This window comes from Cricetulus griseus, chromosome 3 (assembly GCF_003668045.3).
Source record: "Cricetulus griseus strain 17A/GY chromosome 3, alternate assembly CriGri-PICRH-1.0, whole genome shotgun sequence".
Taxonomy (NCBI): Eukaryota; Metazoa; Chordata; class Mammalia; order Rodentia; family Cricetidae; genus Cricetulus; species Cricetulus griseus.
In genome coordinates, this window is record NC_048596.1 from 24,831,869 (window position 1) to 24,856,491 (window position 24,623).

The window sequence follows — 24,623 nt, forward strand, 5'->3', positions numbered from 1 at the left end:
AGGCGGCTAGCGTAAAGCTCACACGTGGCGGTGGGGCTCAGAGGCTTTTGACAGAAAGATATATCATAACAGGGACTTATATTTAAAAAAAAATAAAAAACCCATGAATGTTTTCTAGTAATGATAAGCTGTTTCACTATTATTTTTAATGCTAGGTTAATTTAATTCAATAAAATGAACTGTATTATGTCTATCTACCAAGATAATATGGGGAAAAGCTGGAAATGAAAGGTTCTGTCTTTACATTTGATAAAAGGCAAATTAACACAAAAATTCAAAGTAACACATCAGAAAATAAAAGCAAAAACTTTAAGAAAGATAAGATTTATGCAAAAATACTAAAATGAATCTAGTTGCTCCTTACTGAATTCTCATTTAGAGAACATTTAGTTTATCTTATGAAGTAGTGCACAATGCTAGAATAAAAACTCAACCAGCACTCAGGAGGCAGAGGCAGGTGGATTTCTGTGAGTTCTAGGCCAACCTGGTCTACAAAGCAAGTTCCAGCACAGCCAGGGCTGCTACACAGAGAAACCCTGTCTCAAACACAAATAAACACTCCTGGAAACTAAACTGGACAGTATTCATAACTGATACTGTGTTGATGGAGTCTAAAACACAAAATTTAGATAAAATAATACATAATAAAAGTTCACTTACGGCCAGGCTTTGGTGGTGCACGCCTTTAATCCCAGCACTTGGGAGGCAGAGGCAGGCGGATCTCTGTGAGTTCCAGGCCAGCCTGGTCTACAGAATAAGTTCTAGGACAGCCAGGCCTATACAGAGAAATACTGTTTCAAAAAAATTAAAATAAAATAAAATCACTTAAATTATATGCCTTATATTGCCTCAAAGGCATATGCTTTGCTTTAAATTATCTATACAGGCAATCATAAAATAAGTACTACAATCCTTTACAACAATACAACATTCAAAGAGAACAACAAAAAAACACTAATTTGGGATAGCAGTATAGCTCAGTAGTACAATTCCTGCTTATCATCCACAAGGCCCTGGGTTTAACCCTAACACCACAAAATCAAAAACAACAAACAAGAAGACAAACACCCTACACCGAGGAGGGACATGACTAAAGAGTTAGCTTGCCAAATAGCCATACATAAATTTTCCTGAAGTTTAGAAAATATCACACTATATGGTTTTTCAAAGAATAGTAAAAAATGAATTGTTTCAGATATTTATACCATATTCATCCTTGTTGGGAAGTAATAAGTTTAGTACCCTATATGACTAAATATTTTTAGAAATATATATGAAAATATTGTTTATCCATCAGTTTCTTTTTTTAAGTTTAGTGGCAAAAACCATCTTATTCAATATTCTTTCCTAGCAAAGCTGAACCTGAAAAATTGAAAATTAAGCCTTTAAGTCAAAACTGAAATGATTAAACTACATACTTCACACTGTAGTTAATTCTACAGCTATGTTTTATTTCAAACTACTTTTCCACTTTAAAGGCACCTTGTTTGGTTCTTGGCACTGGATTCCACTCGGGCACGTTTTTCACTATAGCTTCAACAGCTTGTCCTGCAGCAATCCGGGTATCCCAATTTGCACTCCTTAAATATATTAATACCTTCAAATTATAAAATAAATTACATATCAAAACAAAAGCTTGTTCCAGGTAACAAGAAAAAATATTAATTTATTAATTTATAATCTAGGGTCCTTCAAATATAACACACTTAGAATTATTAAACTAATTCATAAAGTTTTTGATTATTCACAAAAATATTACTATCACTTTTTTTTTTTTACATTTACTATATATGCATGTTGGAGGTTAGAGGACAATTTGCAGAAGTTGGCTCTCTCCCTCCACTATCAGTGCTCCCGTAACTGAACTCGGGTTATCAGGCTTGGCAACATCCTCCTTTATCCACGGAGCCATTTCTTGCGCCTTCACTACCATCTTCAATGGGGAAAGAGGAACCAGATATAATGATGCACATCATTAATCCCAGCACTCGGGAGGCAGAGACAGGTGTCTCTCTGTGAGTTTGAGACCAGCCTGGTCTACAAAGCAAGTTCCAGGACACCTAGAGCTGTTACACAGAGAAACCTGCCTCAGAAAAAAAAAGGCTGGAGGGGAGGGGGGAGCCCGGGGCCTGGCTAAACAACACAAGTAATAAAAATACATGCACCTCTCCACTCACCTTACAGATGAGTATAATAATGCCGAATATGTATCCTTTACCATCTAAGAATGTGGGGTCTATAGGTATCAATCAGTCTCTCCATCTACATCTTGGTTAGAAATTCAGATAGTATCACCATTAGCCCTCATGGTACCAATCACACAATACATATTTGTATGTGTTGAAAGGGGATTTTTTTTTTTTTCTAGACTGGGTTTCTCTGTGTAGCTTTGGAGCCTATCCTGGCACATTTTGTAGACCAGGCTGGCCTTGAACTCACAGAGATACTCCTCCTGCCTCTGCCTCCCAAGTGCTGGGATTAAAGTTGTGTGCCACCACTGCCAGCGAAAGGGGATTTATAACTCTGACTCCTTTGCATCAGGCAGGGAGAGACAAATGAGAATGAAAGGATGATAGACTAGAGTCTAGTCACTAGACTATCTTAGGGCTTCCAATATCTAGACAATCATATGCCCTCACCCTGACCTCTAAATAGGTAGTTCTCAACCTTCCTAATGCTTTTAACCCTTTTAACACAGTTCCTCATGTTGTGGTGACACCTAAACTATAAAATTATTTTGTTGCTACTTCATAACTGTAATTTTGCTACTGTTATGAATCATAATATAATTATCTGATACGCAACATAATCTTAACCCCCAGTGAGTTAAGAACCACTTCCCTGCTCCCACCATCCCAAAGTATTACTGCTTTATTCTGCATGCCAGGGAATTTAACACGTGAAATTTATCAAATATTAATGTAGAGGTACATTTCAGCATATCCACAGTTAAACAAAAATACAGCCATTACATAGGAAAAGACATGTACTAGGACTACAGAAACACTGACCCAAAGCAAAAATTTCCCATCCCAAACAGCTCAACTAGCATCATATATCCAAGTATTGCCCATGAGCACTAATCCATTTGAAGACTACCACATATCATATAATTATTAGTCATTAAGAACAAGTTAGACCACTAACAAACCAGATTAACAACTTAGTTCATTACCAAACTGGGTCAGATTCAAGTTGGTTGCTCAAGCAAAAGGTTCAATATTGACAGATCTCTTAAACAAATCAAATTGATTTAAATACTTTTTCTTACAAGCAAATAGCAACTTTGAAAAACTATTTGGAGAGCTAAAGATATTTAATGGAATTCAGAGAATACAAGGTTACTTAGGATGATTTTACCTGTGCTGTTGTTTCTCTGCCATGGACAAGTCTTTATACTTGTGTTACATTAAAAAACACTGAGTTCTTACCTTAGATAACAAATTGTTTAGTTCATGAGGATGAAGCTTCACTACTTCTCCAAGTTGCTGTGCAGCAGCTTTTCTTGTAACTGGAGTAGTACCGGTATCCAATAAGATAAAAAGACGATCAAGTCTATAATAATAGCAAAAATACTACAGTTAATCTGGGTGTTTCCTCATAAGCTTGAGGCAGAAAATGTATTAAACATCTCTGAAGCCAGGCAGTGGTGGCATACGCTTTTAATCTCAGCACTCAGAAGGCAGAGGCAGAAGGATCTCTGTCAATTCAAGGCCAGTCTGGTCTACAGAGCGACAGGCTCCAGGGACACAGAGAAACTCTGTCTTCAAAAACAAAAACAAAAACAAAAACACCTCTGAACAAAGCCTTGTGCTGGGAGTCAGGCATGGTGGCATGTACCTGTAAACCCAGTAACTGAGAAGGAACAGAAAGATCAAGAGTTAGACACAGCTATGTAGCAAATTCAAGGCCAACCTGGGCTATGCAAAACCTTGTCTTGAACATCAATTAAAAATGATCTGTACCATGGCAATAAGATAGACTATCTTTGCTCTCAAGGAAGAAGGAACGGGAGCGGCAATAAGCTGAGTGGTGGTTCACAAATTCAAGGCCAACCAAGGCTATTATAGTGAGTTCAAGTCCAGCTTGGGCTCCAGAGAAGACCTCAAAAATACATAAATAAATGAAATTTAAAAGAACTAACCATAGGAAGGAAGGAAGGAACTTGCAAAACAAATAAGATGGCTTGGTTATAATTCAGGGTAAACAGAAAACAGGATGACCAGGTACAACTACTAGCACTTGGGAGGGAGCAGAGACAGACTGTTAAGCTTGAGGGCAGAAAGTGTTCCCAACCAGCCAGGACTGCATAAGGAGACCTTGTCTAAATAAATAAACAATAAACTAATGAAAAAGGGAGGGAGGGAGGAGGGAGGAGGGAGGGAGGGAGGGAGGGAGGAGGGAGGGAGGGAGGGAGGGAGGGAGAGAAAGAAAGTAAAGGAAATATAGTATTCTGCGAAGAAAAGAAAATACACTTACAGAAGTAACATGAAAAACTTGATTGTATGGTGCAACAAAAATCTTGGCTCAAGAAAATAATGGGCCGGCAGGGCATAGTGGTGCACAATTATGTCAGTACTCAGAAGGCTGAAATAGGATGACTGTGGGTTTAAAGCCAGTCTGGACTACATAAAAAGAAAGCAGGAAGGAGACAAGCAGAAGAGAGCAGACATGGTGCACTAAGTTATGCATTAGGAAGATTGATCTGGCATTAGTGGGAAGCCTTGTAGAGAACTAAACCACAATCCTAACAGAAACACAAAGAAACTAGAAGTTATGATACAGAAGAAAACCATACATAGAAACAAAACATACATAGTGTGGTAATTAAGCAAAGCATCATGGTGTTGAAAGAATTTTGAGATTTTGAATCTTAGAAATGAAGATATCAAGCAGGGCTTTGTGTACATGCTTATAACCCCGGCACTTAGGAAAGCTGGGCAGAATGATCAGTTTGAGGGCGACACCAGCCTAAGCTACACCTAGTTCAAGACCAGAGTGGGCTACATATTAAGACTCTGCCACAACTCCCCATCACATTCCACCTCCTAAAGAGAAAAAAGGTATCACTTTTTGAGAAAAGGCAGTTTAAACACAGGAAAAGATGGCAAGCTCACTAGTAGTAGGCAAAGTATAGCTAGAAGAGCACAAAATGATAGTTGGAATAGACAGCTAGCATTCCGGAGAAAGTTGATAAGAGTCATCTGCACAGAGATGATCTGCACAGAGGTGATAAACATGACAACATATTCCTGAGTTTGTAACTCATATGGGATAATGTCACAAACCCAAACCCTAGTTGTGCTACTTATAAACAAGGTGTGCAATAAAACCACAATAGATTATGCCTAGAGTAAACAGTGAAGGTGGACAAAGTCAAAAACTACACCACTTATCTACAAGTCACACAGTAGCCTTGCCACCACATTAACCCACTGAAGTAACGTTAGTGCCATGTTTATGAAAGGAGGCTTCATATTTGGGATAAATGGATGGGAACAAAAGGCAAGATTAAAAGAACTGCCTATCTGACACGAGGGAGAGCTACTGGATATAACTTTACATTTTATCTGTAAGAAAGAGAAAACAAACAAGGTCCCAAAGCTAGGCATGAACTTTAAGCATCAATAAACTAAGAGGTTTATAATTCTTCTGTGATTCTTCTTATCTCACAAAGAACTAAAAAGTTACAAAGTTCTGAAAGCTTTTTATTTAAGGAAAAAAGGAAGAGAAGGAGTTGAAAGGGAAAAGAAATAAAAAGACTATTAGAGGACAAATGAAATAGATGAAATTTCTTTCACACTAAGGATACACAGATCAGTTATCAAAGTGGTCCATGCCTTTAATCCCAACACTCAGTAGGGAGACAGGCCGGTGGATCTCAGAATTCAAAGCCAGCTAGGGTTACATAGTGAGGCAGAAACATTATATTTTAAAAATGATTCATATTGCTGGCAGTGATGGTACATTCTAATCCCAGCACTTGGGAGGCGGAGGCAGAGGCAGAGGCAGATGATCCCTTTGAGTTCGAGGCCAAGCTGTACTAAAGAACTAGTTACAAGACAGCCAGGACTCCACAGAGAAACCCTATCTCAAACACCAAGAAGAAGGGGAAAAAAGTATTCATAGGAAGCATAAAATCATTATAAATAGTTAGAAATATAACTAAAATACATTTTCAGTCAATATTAATAGTATTGAAATGTTCAACTATTTCAGAACAAAATGCTGACACATGGTTTATGTCTTATAGTTTTTAAGGGTATTGTAAGGAAGATAATGCTCAAGAAAATTTCTTTAGGCAATTAAAACTAAAGGCAAATGAAAAATAATATAACAGTTAAAGTCCAAAATATGCAAAAATTAATTTAAACATATACAGTGCATGTAGGCAGTATTTCTTCTTGCTCATTCACAGCTTCTAAACACTTGCCTTTACCCTTTTGTGGAATATTTTTGGAAATATAGTAGAAGCTTCAGGAGGTGTGCCTAGCTGAAGGAAGTAGATCACTGGGGATATGTCTTCAAATGGTTATCTCTGCCTCTCTGTTGTGGTGACATTTTGTTTATGCTACAATAAATAAAGCTTGCCTAAAGATCAGAGTGCAGAGCTAGCCACACTAGTTAGCCATAGAGGCCAGGCAGTGGTGGTGCACACTTAATCCCAGCACTCAGGAGACAGAGGCAAAGGGATCTGTTAGTTCAAGGCCACCCTGGGCTACACAAGATTGAATCTGTCTAAAAGAGAAACAGAGTTCTCACAAAAGTGATCCCAGCACTTGGGATCCCACACCTTTAATCCCAGCACTTAGGAGGTGGAGACAGGAGTAATATGGCTGGGAGAAGAGAGGAATATAAAGTGGGAGGAGACAGGAGCTCAGTGCAGTATGAATAACAGTCAATCTGAACATGAAGTCTGAGAAGATGGCTGCCCCTTTGGTATGAGCATTGATAGAGTTAAGAACTCTAGTGGCTGGCCGCTCTACTTCTCTGATCCTTCAGCTTTTACCCCAATAGCTGACTCCAAGTTTCTAAGAGAATTCTTGCTACACTCCGTCTCGTTCTTCCTTTCCTTTCTCTGCTTGGGGTGAGCAGTCCTACACTACCATGTCTGACAGGGGATGCCCTCCTGTATGCTGTGAATACTGGTTGATGAAAAAAGCTGTTTCAGCCAATGGATAGGCAGGATTTAGCCACGTGGGAAATCCAGACAGGGATAGAGAAAGGTAGTAGGTAAAGAAGACATCATGTAGCTGCTGAAGAAGCAAGAGGCCCGGGCATCACTGGTAAGTCAAGACCACATGGAGATACACAGATTAATAGAAATGCATTAATAATTAAGAGAGAGCTAGTCAATAAGAAGCCTGAGCCATCACCCAAACAGTTTACAATTAATATAAGCCTCTGTATATTTATTTGGTACTCAATGGCTACAGAACCAGGCAGGACAGAAACTTCGTCTACACATGCCTTTTACTCAAGCTATTCTGCCTTCCCATAGGCTCACACAATGGAGCCAGCCAGCCATGGACTGTGACCTCTGAAACAGTAAGCTGAAATAGCTTTCTTTTGTTTTTGTTTTGGTTTTTTGTTTGTTTGTTTTTTGAGGCGGGGTTTCTCTGTGGCTTTGGAGGCTTCTCAATAGCTTCTTTCTTGAAGCCATCTCTCAAATACCTGGCACAATGACAAAACACTGATTGGCACATCATTCCTTCACTGGTTTTTGCTAAAGGATTAGTAGGAAGATTTAGAATCTGATACAAAAGAAAGGAAAACTGTTGAGGACCATCAGTATTCTTAACAAGTCCTAAGGTAAGCTCAGACTTAAAATCCTTTCACTATATATAATATAAACTGATTCCCTTACTACTCCATTTTATATGTGATTCTCAGGTCTGAGCCCTTTGACTTGTTTTCACGAGACTGGTATGTCATAGTTCATGAGCGCCCTCTAAATCTTCGAAACAAATATCCTTGGAGATGATAAAACACCTGCATGTTGCAATTCTGAATGCCTCAAGTTCAATGATGAAAAAAAATTTCATGAAATCTTAGGAGACCAACAAGATGACTTAACTGAGCAGGTAAAAGGGCTCTCGACCAAGCTTAATAACCTAGGCTCAATCCTCAGAACCCACATAGTTGAAGAATCACAACTTGTCTCTGATCTCTACATACATACCATGATACATGTACAGCCTGTCCCCCAAAATAAATGTTTTTAAAAAGAAATTTTAAGCATGCAAGAACAGATAGGCACCATGACAAATATCCAATTTTTTTAAAGTCTCCCTTTGAAATCCAACTAAATTTAACCTCCTACTTAAAGTCTTTATTTAACAAACTGCAACCTCACTTGGCCCAGATATGCATTTTAAATCTTAAATTTTATGGAAGGCAAAATTGCCAAAAATTAAATATTTAAGTAGATTTTATTATAAAGAAATAGTTAAAGGAGCTGGGAGATAGCACATTGGGTAAGAACACTTGTTAGGCAAGCATGAAGGCTGAATTTGAATCCCTAGCACCTATATTTTTAAGAAGCTGGGCATGTTCATGTATGCCCCTGTAATCCCAGGGCTGTGGGAGTCAGTGACAGGTAGGTTGCTGAGGCTTGCTATCTGCTGACCTAGCTAGTAGTTCAATGAGAGACTCTAGCTCAAGGGAATAGGTGGTGAATGACAGAACAGGACACCTGATATTTTCCTATGGCTTCTGCAAGCATGCATGCTACATAACTTGCATAAGCCACAATGACACAAAGAATTGAAGCTCAAATCTTTACCACAAAGATTTATATTTGTATTCTTTAAAATAATACAGATGCTCTCATACAATGTGTGCAGTTCACATCAACTGAGGACTTAACTGTTGAGAAAAACACCCCCACCCCCAAGAAGAAATACACTGAAGTTAAGAGACCTCTGTCATTTATAGTTTTGGTTTTGGTGGTGGTGGTGGTTTGATTCCCCACCACCTCAGAGACAGGGTTTCTCTACATAGCCCTGGCTATCCTAGAACTTGCTCTGTAGACCAAGCTGGCCTTGAACTCACAGATCCACCTGCTTCTGCTTCCCGACTACTGGAATTAAAGGCATGTGCCACCATTACCTGGCTTCTGTCATTTGTTGGGAGATCCTGCCAAATCTACCTAAAATTTTACTTAGGCTCTTCTTATTTTGGAGTATAGAACTAGACAGTATGTATATGACAGTTTAACATTCTTATAAAAGTTTCTGTATATTTTTAACCACTGATAGGTTTATCATATCTTTTATTTCTGTGATTTTTTTTAATATGATCAAAAGCAAGGCTAGCTGCAAAAGAAGCACTCTAAAGAAGAGTCATTACCAATCTATTTGTAAATCCATATACAGTGGAACACACTTTAGGGTAAGCCTAGTGCTCACCTATCTGTAAGGCCATGTCTTGACACCATTAATTACTCTTCTAGCCTCAATTACCCTTTCCCCAGTATCTGGTCACAATACCGGTGTCATTAATCCATTCTCTCTACCTTCCACTAACTATGCAAAGATTTCCTTCCTCCCTCCCTCCCTCCCTCCCTCCCTCCCTCCCTCCCTCCCCCTCCCTGTCTCTCTCTGTCTCTCTCTGTCTCTCTCTCTCTCTGTCTCTCTCTCTCTCTCTCTAACATTTTTTCATTAATTTATTTTTTGCATTCCAACCCCACTCCCCCTCCCCACCTGCAAAGATCTCCATCTCTATTTTCTATAGTATGTTCCTTTAGGGCCAAACATCTTCAGCAAATGCTTAAATATTAAATACATTTATTCCTGGGGCTGGTAAGACAACTCAGTCACTTGCCCAAGCATGAGAACCTGAGAACAAACCCTAGACCCCATATTTGAAAAGGAAAGCATTGTGGTGCAGGCTTGTAATCCTAGTGCTGGGGAGGCAGAGACAGGTGGGGTGCCTGGGGCTCAATGACAAGTCAACCTGTTCTTATCAGGGAATGTCAGGTCAGTGAGAGACTGTCTCCAAAAACAAGATGTTTATTATCTTAGGAATGTCATTAGACCTCCACACATAGTACACGGACATATACACACACCTGATAAGGTGAAATTTAATCCTAGAAAGTCTGAATTATAAACACTTGTAGGTCACCAATGAACCCTTAAGCTCCAACTCTAATAGCATTTTTTATAAATTCAAATTTTCTTGACTCTTCTATGATTTTTGACCAGAAAGTGTTTATTCTTAAATCCTTTCCTTCTCAAGTTTTCATTACCTTGGTAGTCTCCAAGTATTTCTTTATTTCACCTTCTATTCATACCATTCTTTCTGTGAAAGTTCAGAGTCCACACAATCATTGATTGCTCATCTCACTAGTTTTTTTTAGGAAACTTCACACTATTGTTTGTTTATAACCAGTACAAAAGAGTCCCCAAATTAGCTCATCTACACACTTCCCACTGCCTTTAAGTATATATAAGTCATACTAAATGTGATCTAGTTGTCAGATTAACTTCCCATAGTATACTTTGATCAAATCACTACCTTATTCTGAAACTTTCAGTGACTCACCCTCATCCACCACATAGTAATACTGTTATATTATTTTTCCCTATATAAAATGTCTGCCCCCCACCCCCCAACAGGTCTGAGTTAGGTCTGGCTGTCCTGAAACTCACTCTGTAGACCAAGTTGGACTCAACTCACAGAGATTGGTCTGCTTCTGCCTCTTAAATGCTGGGATCAAAGGCGTGCAGCACTACTGCCTAGCAAACTTTGTAGACAGGGTCCTCATGTAGCCTAGACTTGCCTTGAACTCTCAATGCAGCTGAGGCTGGCCATGAAATCCTGATCTTTCTACCTCCACCTCCCAAGGGCTGGGATTACAGCGGTGTTTGAGGGGTAGTGGGATAATCCGTATCCAATGCTGGGCTTTATACATTCAAGCACCCTAACAACTGAGCTACATCTGCAGTCTCAACAATGTCTTATAAACTGGGCTTGGGGATACAGGACTATAATCTTGATTTCAAACTCAACTGTGCTATATAACCAAAATACTGTCTTGGTTTCACCAGTAAACCTTTGTATTAGTTTGTTTTTATTGCTGTCATAAAACACAATGACTGACAGATGTAGCAGTACATATCCTGGAAGCTCAAAGGCCAGTTAACCTGGCTTGTGGAACAGGAGTGGAGATGACAAAAGACCCTGTCTCAAAAACAGTAGAGGCACCTGACAGTAGTGGCACATGCCTTTAATCCCAGCATTCAGAAGACAGAAGCAGGCATGTGCATATGAGTTCAAGGCCAGCATGGTCTGTTAAACAGATAAATCCTGTCTGAGAGAGAGAGGGGGGGGGGTAGAGGCAAGTACTGACCTGAGGGATAGTCCTCTGTTCATCACACTCCTAGCCATGGGTCTTTGATACCTCTCTAACCAAATGTTGACCCTATCTATTCCACAAAGTTCCTCTTCTTGCCCTCCCCCGTTTCTGCAGTCTTTATCCCAATGCCATGTCATATCTCTGCTCTCCTATCAGTCAACTGCCCTGAGATCATGGTCTCCTTCAATTCTGGTTTATTCTTACTTCTTCCACCATAGAAGCAACCTAAATTGCCTCCTTGAATAGAGGAATAAACACACAAGAACACTTCTCTAGTCTTACTGATCAAAGCACTTTTGGGAATTCCAATTCCTCATTTGAGACAGCAAATTAGAGACCACAAAAAAGGAAAAACAAAGGAATGAACAGAGAAGGTCTGACAAGAGGGCAGACTTGCCTGTTAATCTAGGGTAGCCAGCTATAAGACAGATAGGGTACTCATCAGGGCCAGGACACAGTAATAGTGTGAACTGGTAGAGGATGAGGGAAACACATGAGATAAAAGTCAGTATTACATTAGACACTAGGCACAACCCTTGATGAGGGAGGTTAGACGAAGAGAGAAATTAAAGGGCAAAGGGTTTGAAACATAGTACTTTTCGTCCCTCCCCACTTCCTTCCTTCCTAAGCATACCCCCCCATATGAGGGAATGTTTGTTATATTAATTTATATGTATAGGTGTTTACCTATATACATCTACGCATCTTGTGTGTGCCTGATGCCAGTGGAAGCAAGAAAAGGGTGTTGGGTCCCCTGGAACTGGAGTTTACAGATGGTTGAGATTCACCACTTGAGTACTAGGAATCCAAACCAGATCCTCTGTAAGAGTACACAGTGGTTTTAACTCCTGGGCATCTCTCCAGCCCTGCCATTTTTCTTTCTTTTTTTTTTTTTTTTTTTTTTTGGGGGGGGGTATGGTTCAAGACAAGGTTTTTCTGTGAGCCCTGGCTGTTCTGGAACTTGCTCTGTAGAACAGGCTGGTCTCGAACTCAGAGATCCACCTGCCTCTCCTCCCCCCAGTGCTAGGATCAAAGATCCACCTGACCCCCACCCCCAGTGCTGGGATCAAAGGTGTGTGCCACCACCTCCTGGATCCATTGTCTGTTTTTAAGACAAGGTCTCACTATATAGTACTTGAGATCACCTTGTCTCAGCCTCCAGAGTATTAGGATCACAGGTATTTGCCATGCTTGGTTACCACAAAACTTTGGTCAAGTAGGGTGGCCCACACCTTTAACCCCAGCACTCAAGGAGGAGACAGAAGCAGGCAGATCTCTGTGAGTTTGAGACCTGCCTCATCTACATAGTGAGTTGTAGGTCAGCCAGAGGTACACAGTGAGACCCTCTCTTAATTCTCAGAAGGGTATACAGATGGAAGAAACATAACAAATACAAAGTTGAATAGAAGGTATCGGAGACTACAGAGTAATTTAAATAAAACTTAAGGTATTTCAGGCTAGAAAGATGGTTCAGTGCTTAAGAGTACTTGTGGCTCTTGTAGAGATCCTAGGTTCAGTTCTCAGCACCCACATTAAGTGGCTTACAACTATCTATAACTTCTGTCCCAGAGGATCTGAAACTCTTCTGGCCTCCATGGATACTGCACACATGACAGTAATACATACACTCAGGCATACAAAGAGTAACAAATATTTTTTTAATTAGGTAATTATATTTGACAATATTCACTGGTTTTGAATCTACTGATGCTAAGAAATCTAGTCTGTTTTCAATTCAGAAAAATACAGAAGACATGATTCATGTTTGTTTCACCAAACTGACTTCAAACAAATGTCCTGAAAATTGCCTTAAAAGGGTAAAGGGTATATGGATGTTTGTTAAAGTTCTGCAAGTAAGGGCGATGTAACCTCTCTCTCTGGATGTTGGCAATATAATTTGTAACAGTTAAACTATTAAAAAGAAACAGAAATCTTGTACATTTTGAACTATAACATGCCCCAGATTACAATTTCAGCTAACAAAAAGTAGAGAAGTAAATAAACAAATAAAACAAAACAAAAAACCCCATAATTCCACTCTATGCCTACCCGAAGAGAAAAAAAAGAAAGAAATTTCACTGGAATTCTCAGAATTTAATCTCTGAAAAAGTGGGAAAGGACAACTGACAAAATTGCTCACAAAAGTGGTGATGTAATCTCAGCTAAGAGTGACTAGCAGGACTAGTAAACATAGCAGGACTATAGGCTAGCCCAGAACACAAAGGGCCATAAAATAAATAACCATAAAATGCAATGATCCAGCAATGGTGCTGGAAAATTAGCTCAGCAGTTAAGAGAACTGGCTGCATTTGCAGAGGACCTGGGTTTGGTTCCAGCAGCCATACGACAGCTCCCACACAGTGGACAGACCACAGCAACCTGTAGCTCCATTTCCAGGGAGCTGATGCCCTTCATCTAGTCCTCACAGCCACTGCACAGACAAAGACAGAAATATAAGACATAGGCATGCACATACACATGCACACTAGTAAAAAAATATTTGTTTTTAAAAGAAGCAATGAGCTGGGTGGTAGTGGTGCACACCTTTAATCCCAGCAGTCAGGAGGCAGAGACAGGTGGATCTCTGTGAGTTGGAGGCCAGCCTGGTTTCCAGAGTGAGTTCCAGGATAGGCTCCAAAGCTACACAGAGAAACCCTGACTCAAAAAACCAAAAAGAAAGGAAAAAAAAAGAAGCAATAATCAGTCAAGTTTGCCCATTTGGGTGCTTTTAAGTTTTTGGCTTTTTGTTTGTTTATTTGTTTGTTTTGAGATAGGGTTTCCCTCTGTAGCTCTAGCTGTCTTGGAACTAGCTCTGTGGACCAGGCTGGCCTTTAACTCAGTGATCCACCTGCCTCTGCCTCCTGAGTGCTGGGATCAAGGGCATGCACCACCACCTGCTGGCCATTTTGTTATTTTTTTTTTACAATGTAATTAATTAAATAAAGTTTGATGTAGTGATTGCCTATGCTATTTAAGAAATAATGAGAACAAGTCAGGCAGTGGTGTTGCATGCCTTTAATCTTAGCACTTGGAAGACAGAGGCAGACAGATGTCTGAGTTCAAGGACAGCCAGATCTACAAAGTGAGGACTACATAGAGAAACACTGTCTGGGGAAAGAAAGGAGGAAAGAGGGAGAGAGGAAGGGAAGGGGAGTGGGGATAGGGAGGGGAGGGGAAACGAATGCTGGTGTGAATGCTGCACCAAGTACCTCATATCAAGTTATTTTCCACGAAGTTCTCTATTGTTTTAAAATATACACCTTCCAGTTCATACTGAGAGTAACATAAAACTACATTGATGTTTCTTTCCAAATAAGAACGCAGACTAACTTTGTAGAACACTCAATGAACAGGAAGATATGAAACCACAAAGTGCAAGCACAGGTGGAGAATGCTTCGGTTCTGTTATAAATTCTAGTACCTAGAACACAGAAGTATTCCATAAATAGATGGTGAAAAGGTATAATCAAACTATGTTATTCCCTTAAGCTATTTTTCTGAACTCCACCTCCATCCAACAACTTATAGTCTCTTTCATGACTGTATCTTAGAGATAAAAAATAGAGCCAAGTGTTGGTGGCGCATGCCTTTAATCCCAGCACTAGGGAGGCAGAGGAAGGCGGATCTCTGTGAGTTCGAGGCCAGCCTGGTCTCCAGAGTGAGTGCCAGGATAGGCTCCCGAGCTACACAGAGAAACCCTGTCTGGGGGGGGGGGGATGGTTAAAAAAATAGTAAACTAGACTCTCTGTGGCATAAATACATGTGATTTCCAATTATATGAAATTACATCTTGGTAAGTAGTTAAAGTGGCAAATTCTGTTGTGGTACCACAATTAAAAACAAAAACATGGCTGGGAATGTTGGTCAGTGGTAGGAGACTTGCCTACCAAGCATATGTAAGGTTCTGGATTTAATATGCAAGACAGTAAATTTAGCAAACTTTAAAAAATTATACTTTTTTGAGAAATAAACCAAATCAATAAGTTGAAGTTTACCACAGTGAAATGGAAAGTCTTCTATTATATCACCTCTACATTTTCCTGATTGTCTCTGAATTTTCTAAAGAATGGAACATTTTTAAAAATGTAATTTTTTAAAAGATTTTATTTATTATGTATATAACATTCTGCTTCCATGTATATCTCCACACCAGAAGAGGGCACCAGATCTCATTATGGATGGTTGTGAGCCACCATATGGTTGCTGGGAATTGAACTCAGGACCTCTGGAAGAACAGCGGCGCTCCTAACCTCTAAGCCATCTCTCCAGCCCCAAAAATGTAATTTACAATAATACTTCCTGTCAATTTTTTCTTCTCTCCTCTCTCTCTCTCCCTCCCTTCTTTCCTCCTCCCCCCCCTCTCATTTTTTGAGACAGGGTTTCTCTGTGAAACAGTCCTGGCTGTCTCACTCTGTAGAAACAGGCTGGTCTCAAACTCACAGGGATCCAGCTGTCTCTGCTTCCTGGGTGCTAGGATTAACGGTGTGAGCCACCACTGTCTGACCCAATTTTTCTTTTTTCTTTCCTTTTCTTTTCTCTTGAGAGAAGGTTTCTCTGTATAGCCCTGGCTGTCCTGGAACTCATTCCATAGACCACACTGGCCTCAGACTCAAAAATCCACCTGCCTCCAGAGTGCTGGGATTTAAGGAGTGCATCACCACTGTCCAGCTCCCTGTCAATTTTTTAAAGGCTAAAATTAGTAAGGGAGGAGGAGGAGCAGGCATAAGTAATTATTTCCCCTGTCCTTAGCACTTTCCCACATCAAGGAACTTCCTTTTGTCAGCATGTAAGCTCAGCACTGAGAAAGCAAACTCAGATGGCTCCAAGCCACCAGTTTATGGGGGTGGCGATGGGGATGGGAGGTAACACTTCCTCTTACTTGTAGAATAGGCCTAAAGATACAATGTTTCTCTGAAGTGTTAGCAGTGTAGTGAGAATTAGCAAGACTGAGCAAAAGTTCTGTTCCTATGTAACAATTTGTTAAAAGACATGTTTACCTTTTGTCCTCCCTAAATCTTCACTAGCTATATCACTTCCAATTCATAGATTGAGGAGAGGGGCTTCTAAAATAAATCCTCAATGTTGTCAGAATACTTTCGACATTAGCTTTTATGCATAAGTTGGAGAAAAATAATAAAAACTACATTTTTTTGAAGATTTTATTTATTTATTATGTATACAACATTCTGCTTCCATGTATATCTGCACTCCAGAAGAGGGCACCAGATCTCATTACAGATGGTTGTGAGCCATCATGTGGTTGCTGGGAATTGAGCTCAGGACCTCTGGAAGAGCAGTCAGTGCTCTTAACCTCTGAGCCATCTCTCCAGCCCTAAAAACTACATTTTTGAAACAACAAATCAAGAAAAAAAACTTGCCTGGCTAATAGGAAAATATTACTGTACAGTCAACTCAATCAGTTATGGCATAAACAGACAACTGTACCAAAAACAATCCTTTTTATAAATTTACATCAGGACTGTCAAAATAGCTTATCTAGTAAAGACACTTCTGCTAAGCCTGATAACCTGAGTTCAAACACCACCACCACCACCACCACCCACCCACCCACACACACACACATTCTCTCTCTCTCTCTCTCTCTCTCTCTCTCTCTCTCTCTCTCTCTAGGTGAAAGAGAACTGACTCCTTCAAACTGCCCTTTAGGTAAGTGTGTATCACACACGCAATATTTTCTAACCTACATTAAGCAGGGCGAGGTGGTACATGCCTGTAAGCCCAACAGTCAGGAGGTTGAGAGAAGAGGGCCACCAACTGGACTTTGGCTTTGGCTACATAAGCAAGACCAAATCTCAAAAAATGGCAAATCTAGGTTAAACTTAGAACCTAACAGTTACAGAATCACTATCAGTGAATAAGCCTTACCAAACCCACCAAGGTAGCCTTTTCTGTTCTAATTCTCACTAAGTAAAAGATATAACAGAAGAGTGTTTCACAAAGCAAGAAGATGGAATTCAAAGATTTAGCAAGTATGACTGTTTACAAGCAACACCACAAGCTCTTAACAAGTACTTTGGTTGGGGGTGGGGGAGTGTAAAAGTTTATGGGACAAAATCACGTAATAAGTTAGTTTAGTTGACTTTCCAGAATCCACATTTTAACAGCAGTTAAACCGTTAAATTGTTTTAAATTTTGACATATATATTCTTTCTTGCAAGCACCTAAAGAAGACACTATCTTCCAGTGATATCTTGCTGAATTTTACAAAAAATTTCAACCTCTGCCTAAGTTTGCAATCTTAAAGACTCATTTATGCAAGATTCATATCTTCATCCACAGACTGAAAGCTCACACCTTGCCACAGTCTTAGTACAATAAAGCTAATCCTTATAACAATACAAGCAGAATCAAAATTTTTGATCATATGAAATGCAGGGTTAGATTATACGGTTTACATCAGAAAAAGCCATGTTATAACAGGACTTATTTAAAACAACTACGATGCTTTTTGTTTGCTTGTTGTTTTTTGAGACAGGGTTTCTCTGTGTTGTCCTGGCTGTCCTGGAACTCACTCTGTAGATGAGGATAGCCTGCCTCTGCCTCCCAAGTGCTGGGAGTAAAGGTGTGTACAACCACCTCCCAGCTTGATGATTTATTTTTAAAAGCATGATCCTGGGCTCTGAAGTTTAGAGCACTGGCTCCTCTTCCAAAGGTCCTGAGTTCAATTTCCAGCAACCACATGGTAGTTCTCACAACCATCTATAATGGGATCTGATGCCCTCTTCTGACATGCAGGTGTACATGCAAATAAAGCACTCATAAATAAAATAAATAAATCTTAAAAAAAAAAAAAGCACTTTCCTGTTCTTCCAGAGGACCAGAGTTAAATAGCCAGCACTCATGTCAGTACATTCACAATAAACTAACCCCAGCTCCAGGGAATATGATGCCTCTAGCCTTCAAGGTCACCTGCACTCACATGCTCATACCCTATATCATATACAGGTATAAACATACACCTAATTAAAACTAATAAAATATTTTAAACTATAACCTATTATTTTTATAACCACATATAATATAAATATGCAAAGCTAAAGTAAATGTTTTTCTTACCAGCAACAACAAAAAAAGCAAAGCTAAGTGCCTGACCTATTAGTGTACTATAAACCTAGCTCTCCAGAGGGAGGGACAAGCTGATAGCTAGTTGCAGGCCAGCCTGGGGTACTGTAAATTCAGTTCTAATTCAGTGGTAAAATATTTGCCTAGTATTCACAAGTCTCTTGAGTTCAATCCCCAGTATAACCAAACAACAAAAACCTGTGGCTGAGAAAGTGGCACATACCTGTGGTCTCAATTATGGGAAATGGAAGTAAGAATAGCTTGGGCACTACATTGAGACCCCTGTCTCCAAAAAGAAAAAAGAAACCCTAAATAGCATAAGTAAAACTCAGGAAGAAGGCTTCCTGAACAAAGTGATATGTAGGCATTGAGGTACAACTAAGACTATAATGAGTAAGATTTGAGATGGGAAGATACGTGTTCCAGAAATAAAGAATGGGAGGTAAAAACATTCTGGGGAAGGAAGATAAAAGTGAGGGAGGGATGTAAGTGCAGAGAGCTTGATACAAAAATGAAGCAAGAACCTAGAGATCTACAAGAAGTTTGGGAATTTGGACTTTATCCTAAGGCAACAGAAAGCTAGTAAGTTTTAAGCAGAAAAATAATAGCATTAAAATTTGCATATTAGCAAATAATACATCTGAAGTGATGAATAAATTAGATATCGGAGGGCACAAGAACGAGGAAGAGGCTGTTGTGAGCTGGCCGGATCAATCTGCTGCTTCACCTGCTTCTGCAGGTGAAGGCATTTGACAGGTGGACCTCACAACCTGAGTTCTATCCCTGGGACTCAAGGTAGAAAGGAGAAAAATGACTCCAAAAGTTGTTCTCTATCCTCCACATGTACATTCAACACAAACATCACTCACAAAAATATTTTTTAAAGAGATGCCTTTCAAAAAAAATAGAAAGGAAGAATAAAATAGAGATGCATTTCTTTTTGCTTCCTAACTGTGAATGCAGTGTGGCCAGCTGTCTCGTGATCACATATGCCTTCTCCACTACGATCAACTTTACCCTCAAAATGAGCCAGAAGAAAATCCCTTTTCTAAAGAAAAAAAAAAAAAATGGAGGGGTTGCTGTTGCAGATGTCTTGGACTAGACGATAGAGCATAGATGACTGTGACAAATACAGAAAAACAAAAAAACTGGCTGCAGAAAGTTTAAAAAGACAGGGTAGGATTGGATTTAGTGACTGGCAGGATAGAGGGAATGGAAAAGACAGAAGAGTCAAAGACTATTCCAGATTTCCTCACAAAGGAAGGAACAATAGTACCACTTATTTCCTGCTAGAAATGTTATATAAAAGCTAAAGTTTCTCTATAGTTATACACATTGACACTATATATATATATATATTATATATATATATATATATATAGAGAGAGAGAGAGAGAGAGAGAGACTATATATATTGGAGTAGGGGTTCGACACAGGGTTTCTCTGTGGCTTTGGAGGCTGTCCTGGAGCTAGTTCTTGTAGACTGGGCTAGTCTCGAACTTAACAGAGATCCGCCTGCCTTTGCCTCCGAGTGCTGGGGTTAAAGGCGTGCGAGACCACTGTCCGGTGCAAAAATAATTTTAATTCGATTCTGGCATATGATTTCCATTTCTCAAACTATCTTCTGCCTACATAAAAGTACTTAAATGAGCCTCCACTTCCACAATACCAAGAGAAAAATGAAGCTTAAATATTTAGCACAGACATATGCCGAGTGCATGAGGTCATTCATACCTGAAACTACAAAGTTTGACTTTCAAATTGAATCCACAAATATTTTTAAACGTCCAACAACCCCCCCTCAACACACACACACACAAACAAGGTATCCCAAAGTGTTTGCTTGAACTGACATTAGTAAGCCAAGCACAGAACAGCTTTTATAAATAAGACTGACTATAATTTTGGCAGTGAATAGGGGAAAAAAAATACAGAAACAGAAAGCACTACTCTGTGAAATCAAACAATGAGGACAAAAAGCCTTCAAAGCCCACTCATTCTTTCAAAAATTGGGTGTCCTAAACGTGGGTCAATAGATTAGTGTTAAGCAAAGAAGAGAGAAGTCTTTTTAAGCACTGTCATTTTGTCTCTATAAAGCTTTCCAACATTGTACAAAAATATACACCTACTTTATGAAAGGAAGTACTAATTCCCTTAAACTAGAAAGGCCTGATAAGGCAAAGCAACAGACACCACAACTCTAGTCCCAGAACCAGAAGGTGGTAGATCCTTTTGAATTGCAGCTGAGCTACATGAGACTCCTAGGAGGGCGGGGAATGTTATATTGTTTATGTAGCAACATATTTCTTTTGTATATATTTCCCCATTTACATAGAAGATAAATTATAAGATAAAGTTATCTGTATTTGCAGAAAAAAAGAAATGCCACTTGTATTCTCTTAAAGCAGTTTTATAGGTGCTGAAATAAAAATCTTTCTCCCACAGAGTGGATGAATCTGCTTATGAAATAAAAATTAGATGTCCCGTACTACTGGTACTTAGCAACCCCCTTTACTCAACTCCCATGAGTTTCTCCCACAGACTATTTCATCAGTTACCTAGGGAGTTTGAGGGATGGGTTAATCTTTTGTTATAAGAGAAAACTTCAGCACATACTGTACTCAAAGGAATGTGTTCAACTAATTGCAGAAAAAGGAGTGAAAGCTGTTTATTTTCATCATTTACCTCCTTCAGTCCATATGGCGAAAAGGACTCAATTCTCATTTAAGTTACTTCATCACCCCTAAAGAACTTGGTACTCTTTTGACTAAACACAGAGCCTATCCTCTGCTTAAATGTCAACGGGACACCAAAATCATTTCCAAGTTTCCCAACCGGTTCTATTATCAGAAGCTATATAAGTTAAATACTTGTAAGTTTTTCTACAATTTTCTTGGACTTCCCCACAGTGGGCACAATTTTACAATAATTTAAGATCTATATCTCTTGCGGGTGGGGGGGGAGGGATGCTAAAATAGTCATCTGTTTAAGACTACACGCTGATGACGGAATGCTTAGTGCCAAACAAAAGGAGGAATTATACCTTTAAAAAAAAATAAGAAAGGCTATACCCTTAACGCTGTAAATGTTTTAAATTTAGTATAACCAGATGGTCTCTCGGATAACAGTATTTCAACCTCCCCCCTCCTTCGATAGTTACCACCAAGTTTTGCCGTGAAATGGTGGTTCGGGGTCAGACTTAGACACGAAGAGAGAGAGAGAGACTCGCCTACGATTCAAAGAGGGAAGAGAAACCACAGAAGAGAAACGTAGTGAAGGAAAAAGGAAAAAAGCCAGCTCGAACGCGACAAGGAGTCACACTTGACGAGGAAAAGCCTTTCTTGAGCCATTTCGCCGAGTAACCCGAGCCCAAAGCGCCCGCCAGCCGAGGGGCGAACTCGGGAAGAGCTGCGTTGCTGCCCCGCGCTGAGACGCCAGGAGCCGGCAGCCGGCAGCCGGCAGCCGTGCCCACGCGCGCTCCCCGTTAGCTGGCCGGCGGCGACACCCACCTGGAGACCGCCATGGCCGGCGCCGGCGGTTCGCAACTCCCGGGAGCTACACGCCGCGCCGCTGGGGCGCTCGTTTCCCGAGCAGAGCGGCGCAGGCCCAGGCCGTCGGGCGCAGGGCAGCGGGCGGCGCGGCGTGTCGCGGCCCGCACGGGCCTTCGGGCATGGGCCGCCCACCCGAGCTCGTCTCCAACGCGGCCGGGGTCCTTCACACGGGCGGAGGCGGCGCCGCTCTGACCCGCAGCACTTCAAACCCGGTGCCCCCAGCCCCGCTCTCTGCTGACGCAAACGTCGGGACGCCGGACTCGGCGTCAGTGCGCCGGAAGTGACGTCATCGGCACGTGGGGCGGCGCGCTGTCGGCCTGCTCTCTCGGAGCCCCCGCTGCGTCCGGCCGCACCTGGAGCGGTTTCGCGGTGCGGATCTGGACGGGATTGAGATTACGGAGGGAAGAGAGAAGAGGTCTCTGTTTGCCAGAGCAGGAAGATGATTACCTCGGATTCTAAGTCCTTCCATCCTGACCCTACCCCTCTAGGCTGTTCCCAGAGAGGAACGAACTCGGGTCGCGATGCTTTGGGCGGGGTGAAGTCGAGGGAGACCTGCAAAGGGCTGGGTGGGGTGGTGCACGCCTATAATCCTAGTACCCGGGAGGCTGAGGCAGCAGATTGTGAAATTGGAGGTCAGTCTGGGCTCCCTAGAGATGCCCAGGGCAAGAATTTGCAGTGGTTCCGCGACGAGGAGGGGAGCGAGGCTCAAGTGTATACCAGTATTTGCCAGAAGTGCTGCATGAATGCAGGGACGGCCCATGATTTTACCAGGCCTACCTCCCGAATTCTTCCCTCTCTTCCTCCCTCTCTGCCTGCCTGCCTTCTGCTTCCTTCTACACACTCCTCTGTTGCCGACTGGGCCTCTTACCACCTTAAAATGTACTTTTATGCCAGGAGTCAAACTAGTGTTTCTCTAGTTTCGGCAAGCCCAGTTTATTGGCCACTGGCAGATCAATCTTCAAAAGGCACAAGCCATGTCACTCCTCCGCTTGTAAAACATGCCCATTGGCCTCTCATTACCTTTTTAGAACTTATGTCTCAGTCCTTAGGATTGTCATCTCTGTAAGATGAGAAGCACTGTAGAAGGCTGTGAAAATAAAATGAGGTCATGTATTTAGAAAAACTCAAGAACTTGATGAACTATGAAGTAAGCATGTATGGGAAGAAATAAAGCAAGTGCCTGTTAAAGTTCTATGCGGAGGGCTTACATTATTTCCTACAATTACAAGGCGATGCTGTAAATAATGTGATATGTTACCAGTTTGTTATGGTGATGTGATGGTGCCAGGGCTAGAACTCAGGACTTCACATGCTCTTGGCTAGTGCTTTATCACTGACTTACATCCTCAGCCTGTAAAAGAAGTTTTAATCTTGACTTTACAAATGAGGAAAGTAAGCTCTAAAAGTTTGAATAATTGTCTAGCTCCAAGACAGTAATAATTATTTTGCAGGCGGGCAGTGGTACCACACACCTTTAATCCTAGTACTCAGGAGGCAGAGGCAGGCAGATCTGTGGGAGTTCCAAGACAGCCAAGACTACAAGAGAAACCCTGTCTCAAAAAAACAAAACAAGAAATTTCCATTCATTCAGAGGACCTAGATTCACTTCCCAGCATCCACAGGGTGGCTCACAGCCATCTGTAATATGCAGATCCAGGGGATCTGATGCCTTTTGACTTATGTGGACATGAAACATACATGTGGTATGTATAGAATCATGTAGGCAAAATCTCATGTAAATGAAAAAAGGGGTTGAAAAAAAGTCAACATAAGCAGGGCAGTTGGTGGCGCACACCTTTAATCCCAGCACTCAGGAGGCAGAGGCAGGCGGATCTCTGTGAGTTCGAGGCCAGCCTAGTCTCCAGAGTGAGTGCCAGGATAGGCTCCAAAGCTACACAGAGAAACCCTGTCTCGAAAAACCATTAAAAAAAAAAGTCAACATAAATGCAGAAATGTTTTCCTAGTACATAAAACAGAATTCTTGGAAAGCAGAGTGACAGAGATCTCAACTAGGTGATTAGGGGAAAATCTAAGGTGTTTAAATTGATAACTATATGGCAAGAGTGGCTAGCTGTATGAAGATCCTGGGAGCTCTCTAGCTTTCGTGCACACCTAAGATTAGCCCATTCTGATGGGAGGGGTAAAGGCACTTGTAAGTAAGGAACTTGATTTTTATACTAGGTGTAGTAAAGAGGGTTTTAAGAAAAAGAGTGAAATGATCTGTTACAGAATATTATTTCAGGGGCTGGAGAGATGGCTCAGGGGTTAAGAACACTGACTGTTCTTCCAGAGGACCTGCGTTCAATTCCCAGCACCCACATGATAGCTCACAACTGTCTGTAACTCCAGTTGCAAGGTATCTGACATCTTCATACCCATGCACCCATGCAAAATAAAGTTAAATTTAAAAAAATAGAATATAATTTTAAGATGTGTTATATTTGTTTATGCTGTGGAACATTTGTTTAATGATGAAAAGATGTGTTGCATTTGTTTAACTCTGTGAACCTGTTTTACATTGCCTGTCTAAAACACCTGATTGATCTAATAAAGAGCTGAACGGCAAAGAGCCAGGCAGGAGAGGGAGAGGAGGGGCTGTCAAGCAGAGAGAATAAAAAGGAGAAATC

At 40.8% G+C, this 24,623-nt stretch overlaps 1 protein-coding gene across 1 annotated transcript in view; it reads right to left on the reverse strand.

Moving 5' to 3' along the window:
* Positions 1–22,235, reverse strand: part of Btaf1 (B-TFIID TATA-box binding protein associated factor 1) — an 89,927-nt gene extending 67,692 nt beyond the window's left edge. Inside the window, exons 1-3 of the mRNA XM_027406332.2 lie at positions 21,955–22,235; positions 3,432–3,555; positions 1,483–1,597 (exon numbers count right to left, since the gene is read on the reverse strand). Of these exons, the coding sequence (XP_027262133.1) occupies positions 1,483–1,597; positions 3,432–3,555; positions 21,955–21,968 (253 nt within the window). The 5' untranslated portion in view covers positions 21,969–22,235. The remainder of the gene's footprint in view (positions 1–1,482; positions 1,598–3,431; positions 3,556–21,954) is intronic.
* Between the last annotated feature and the right edge of the window lie 2,388 nt (positions 22,236–24,623).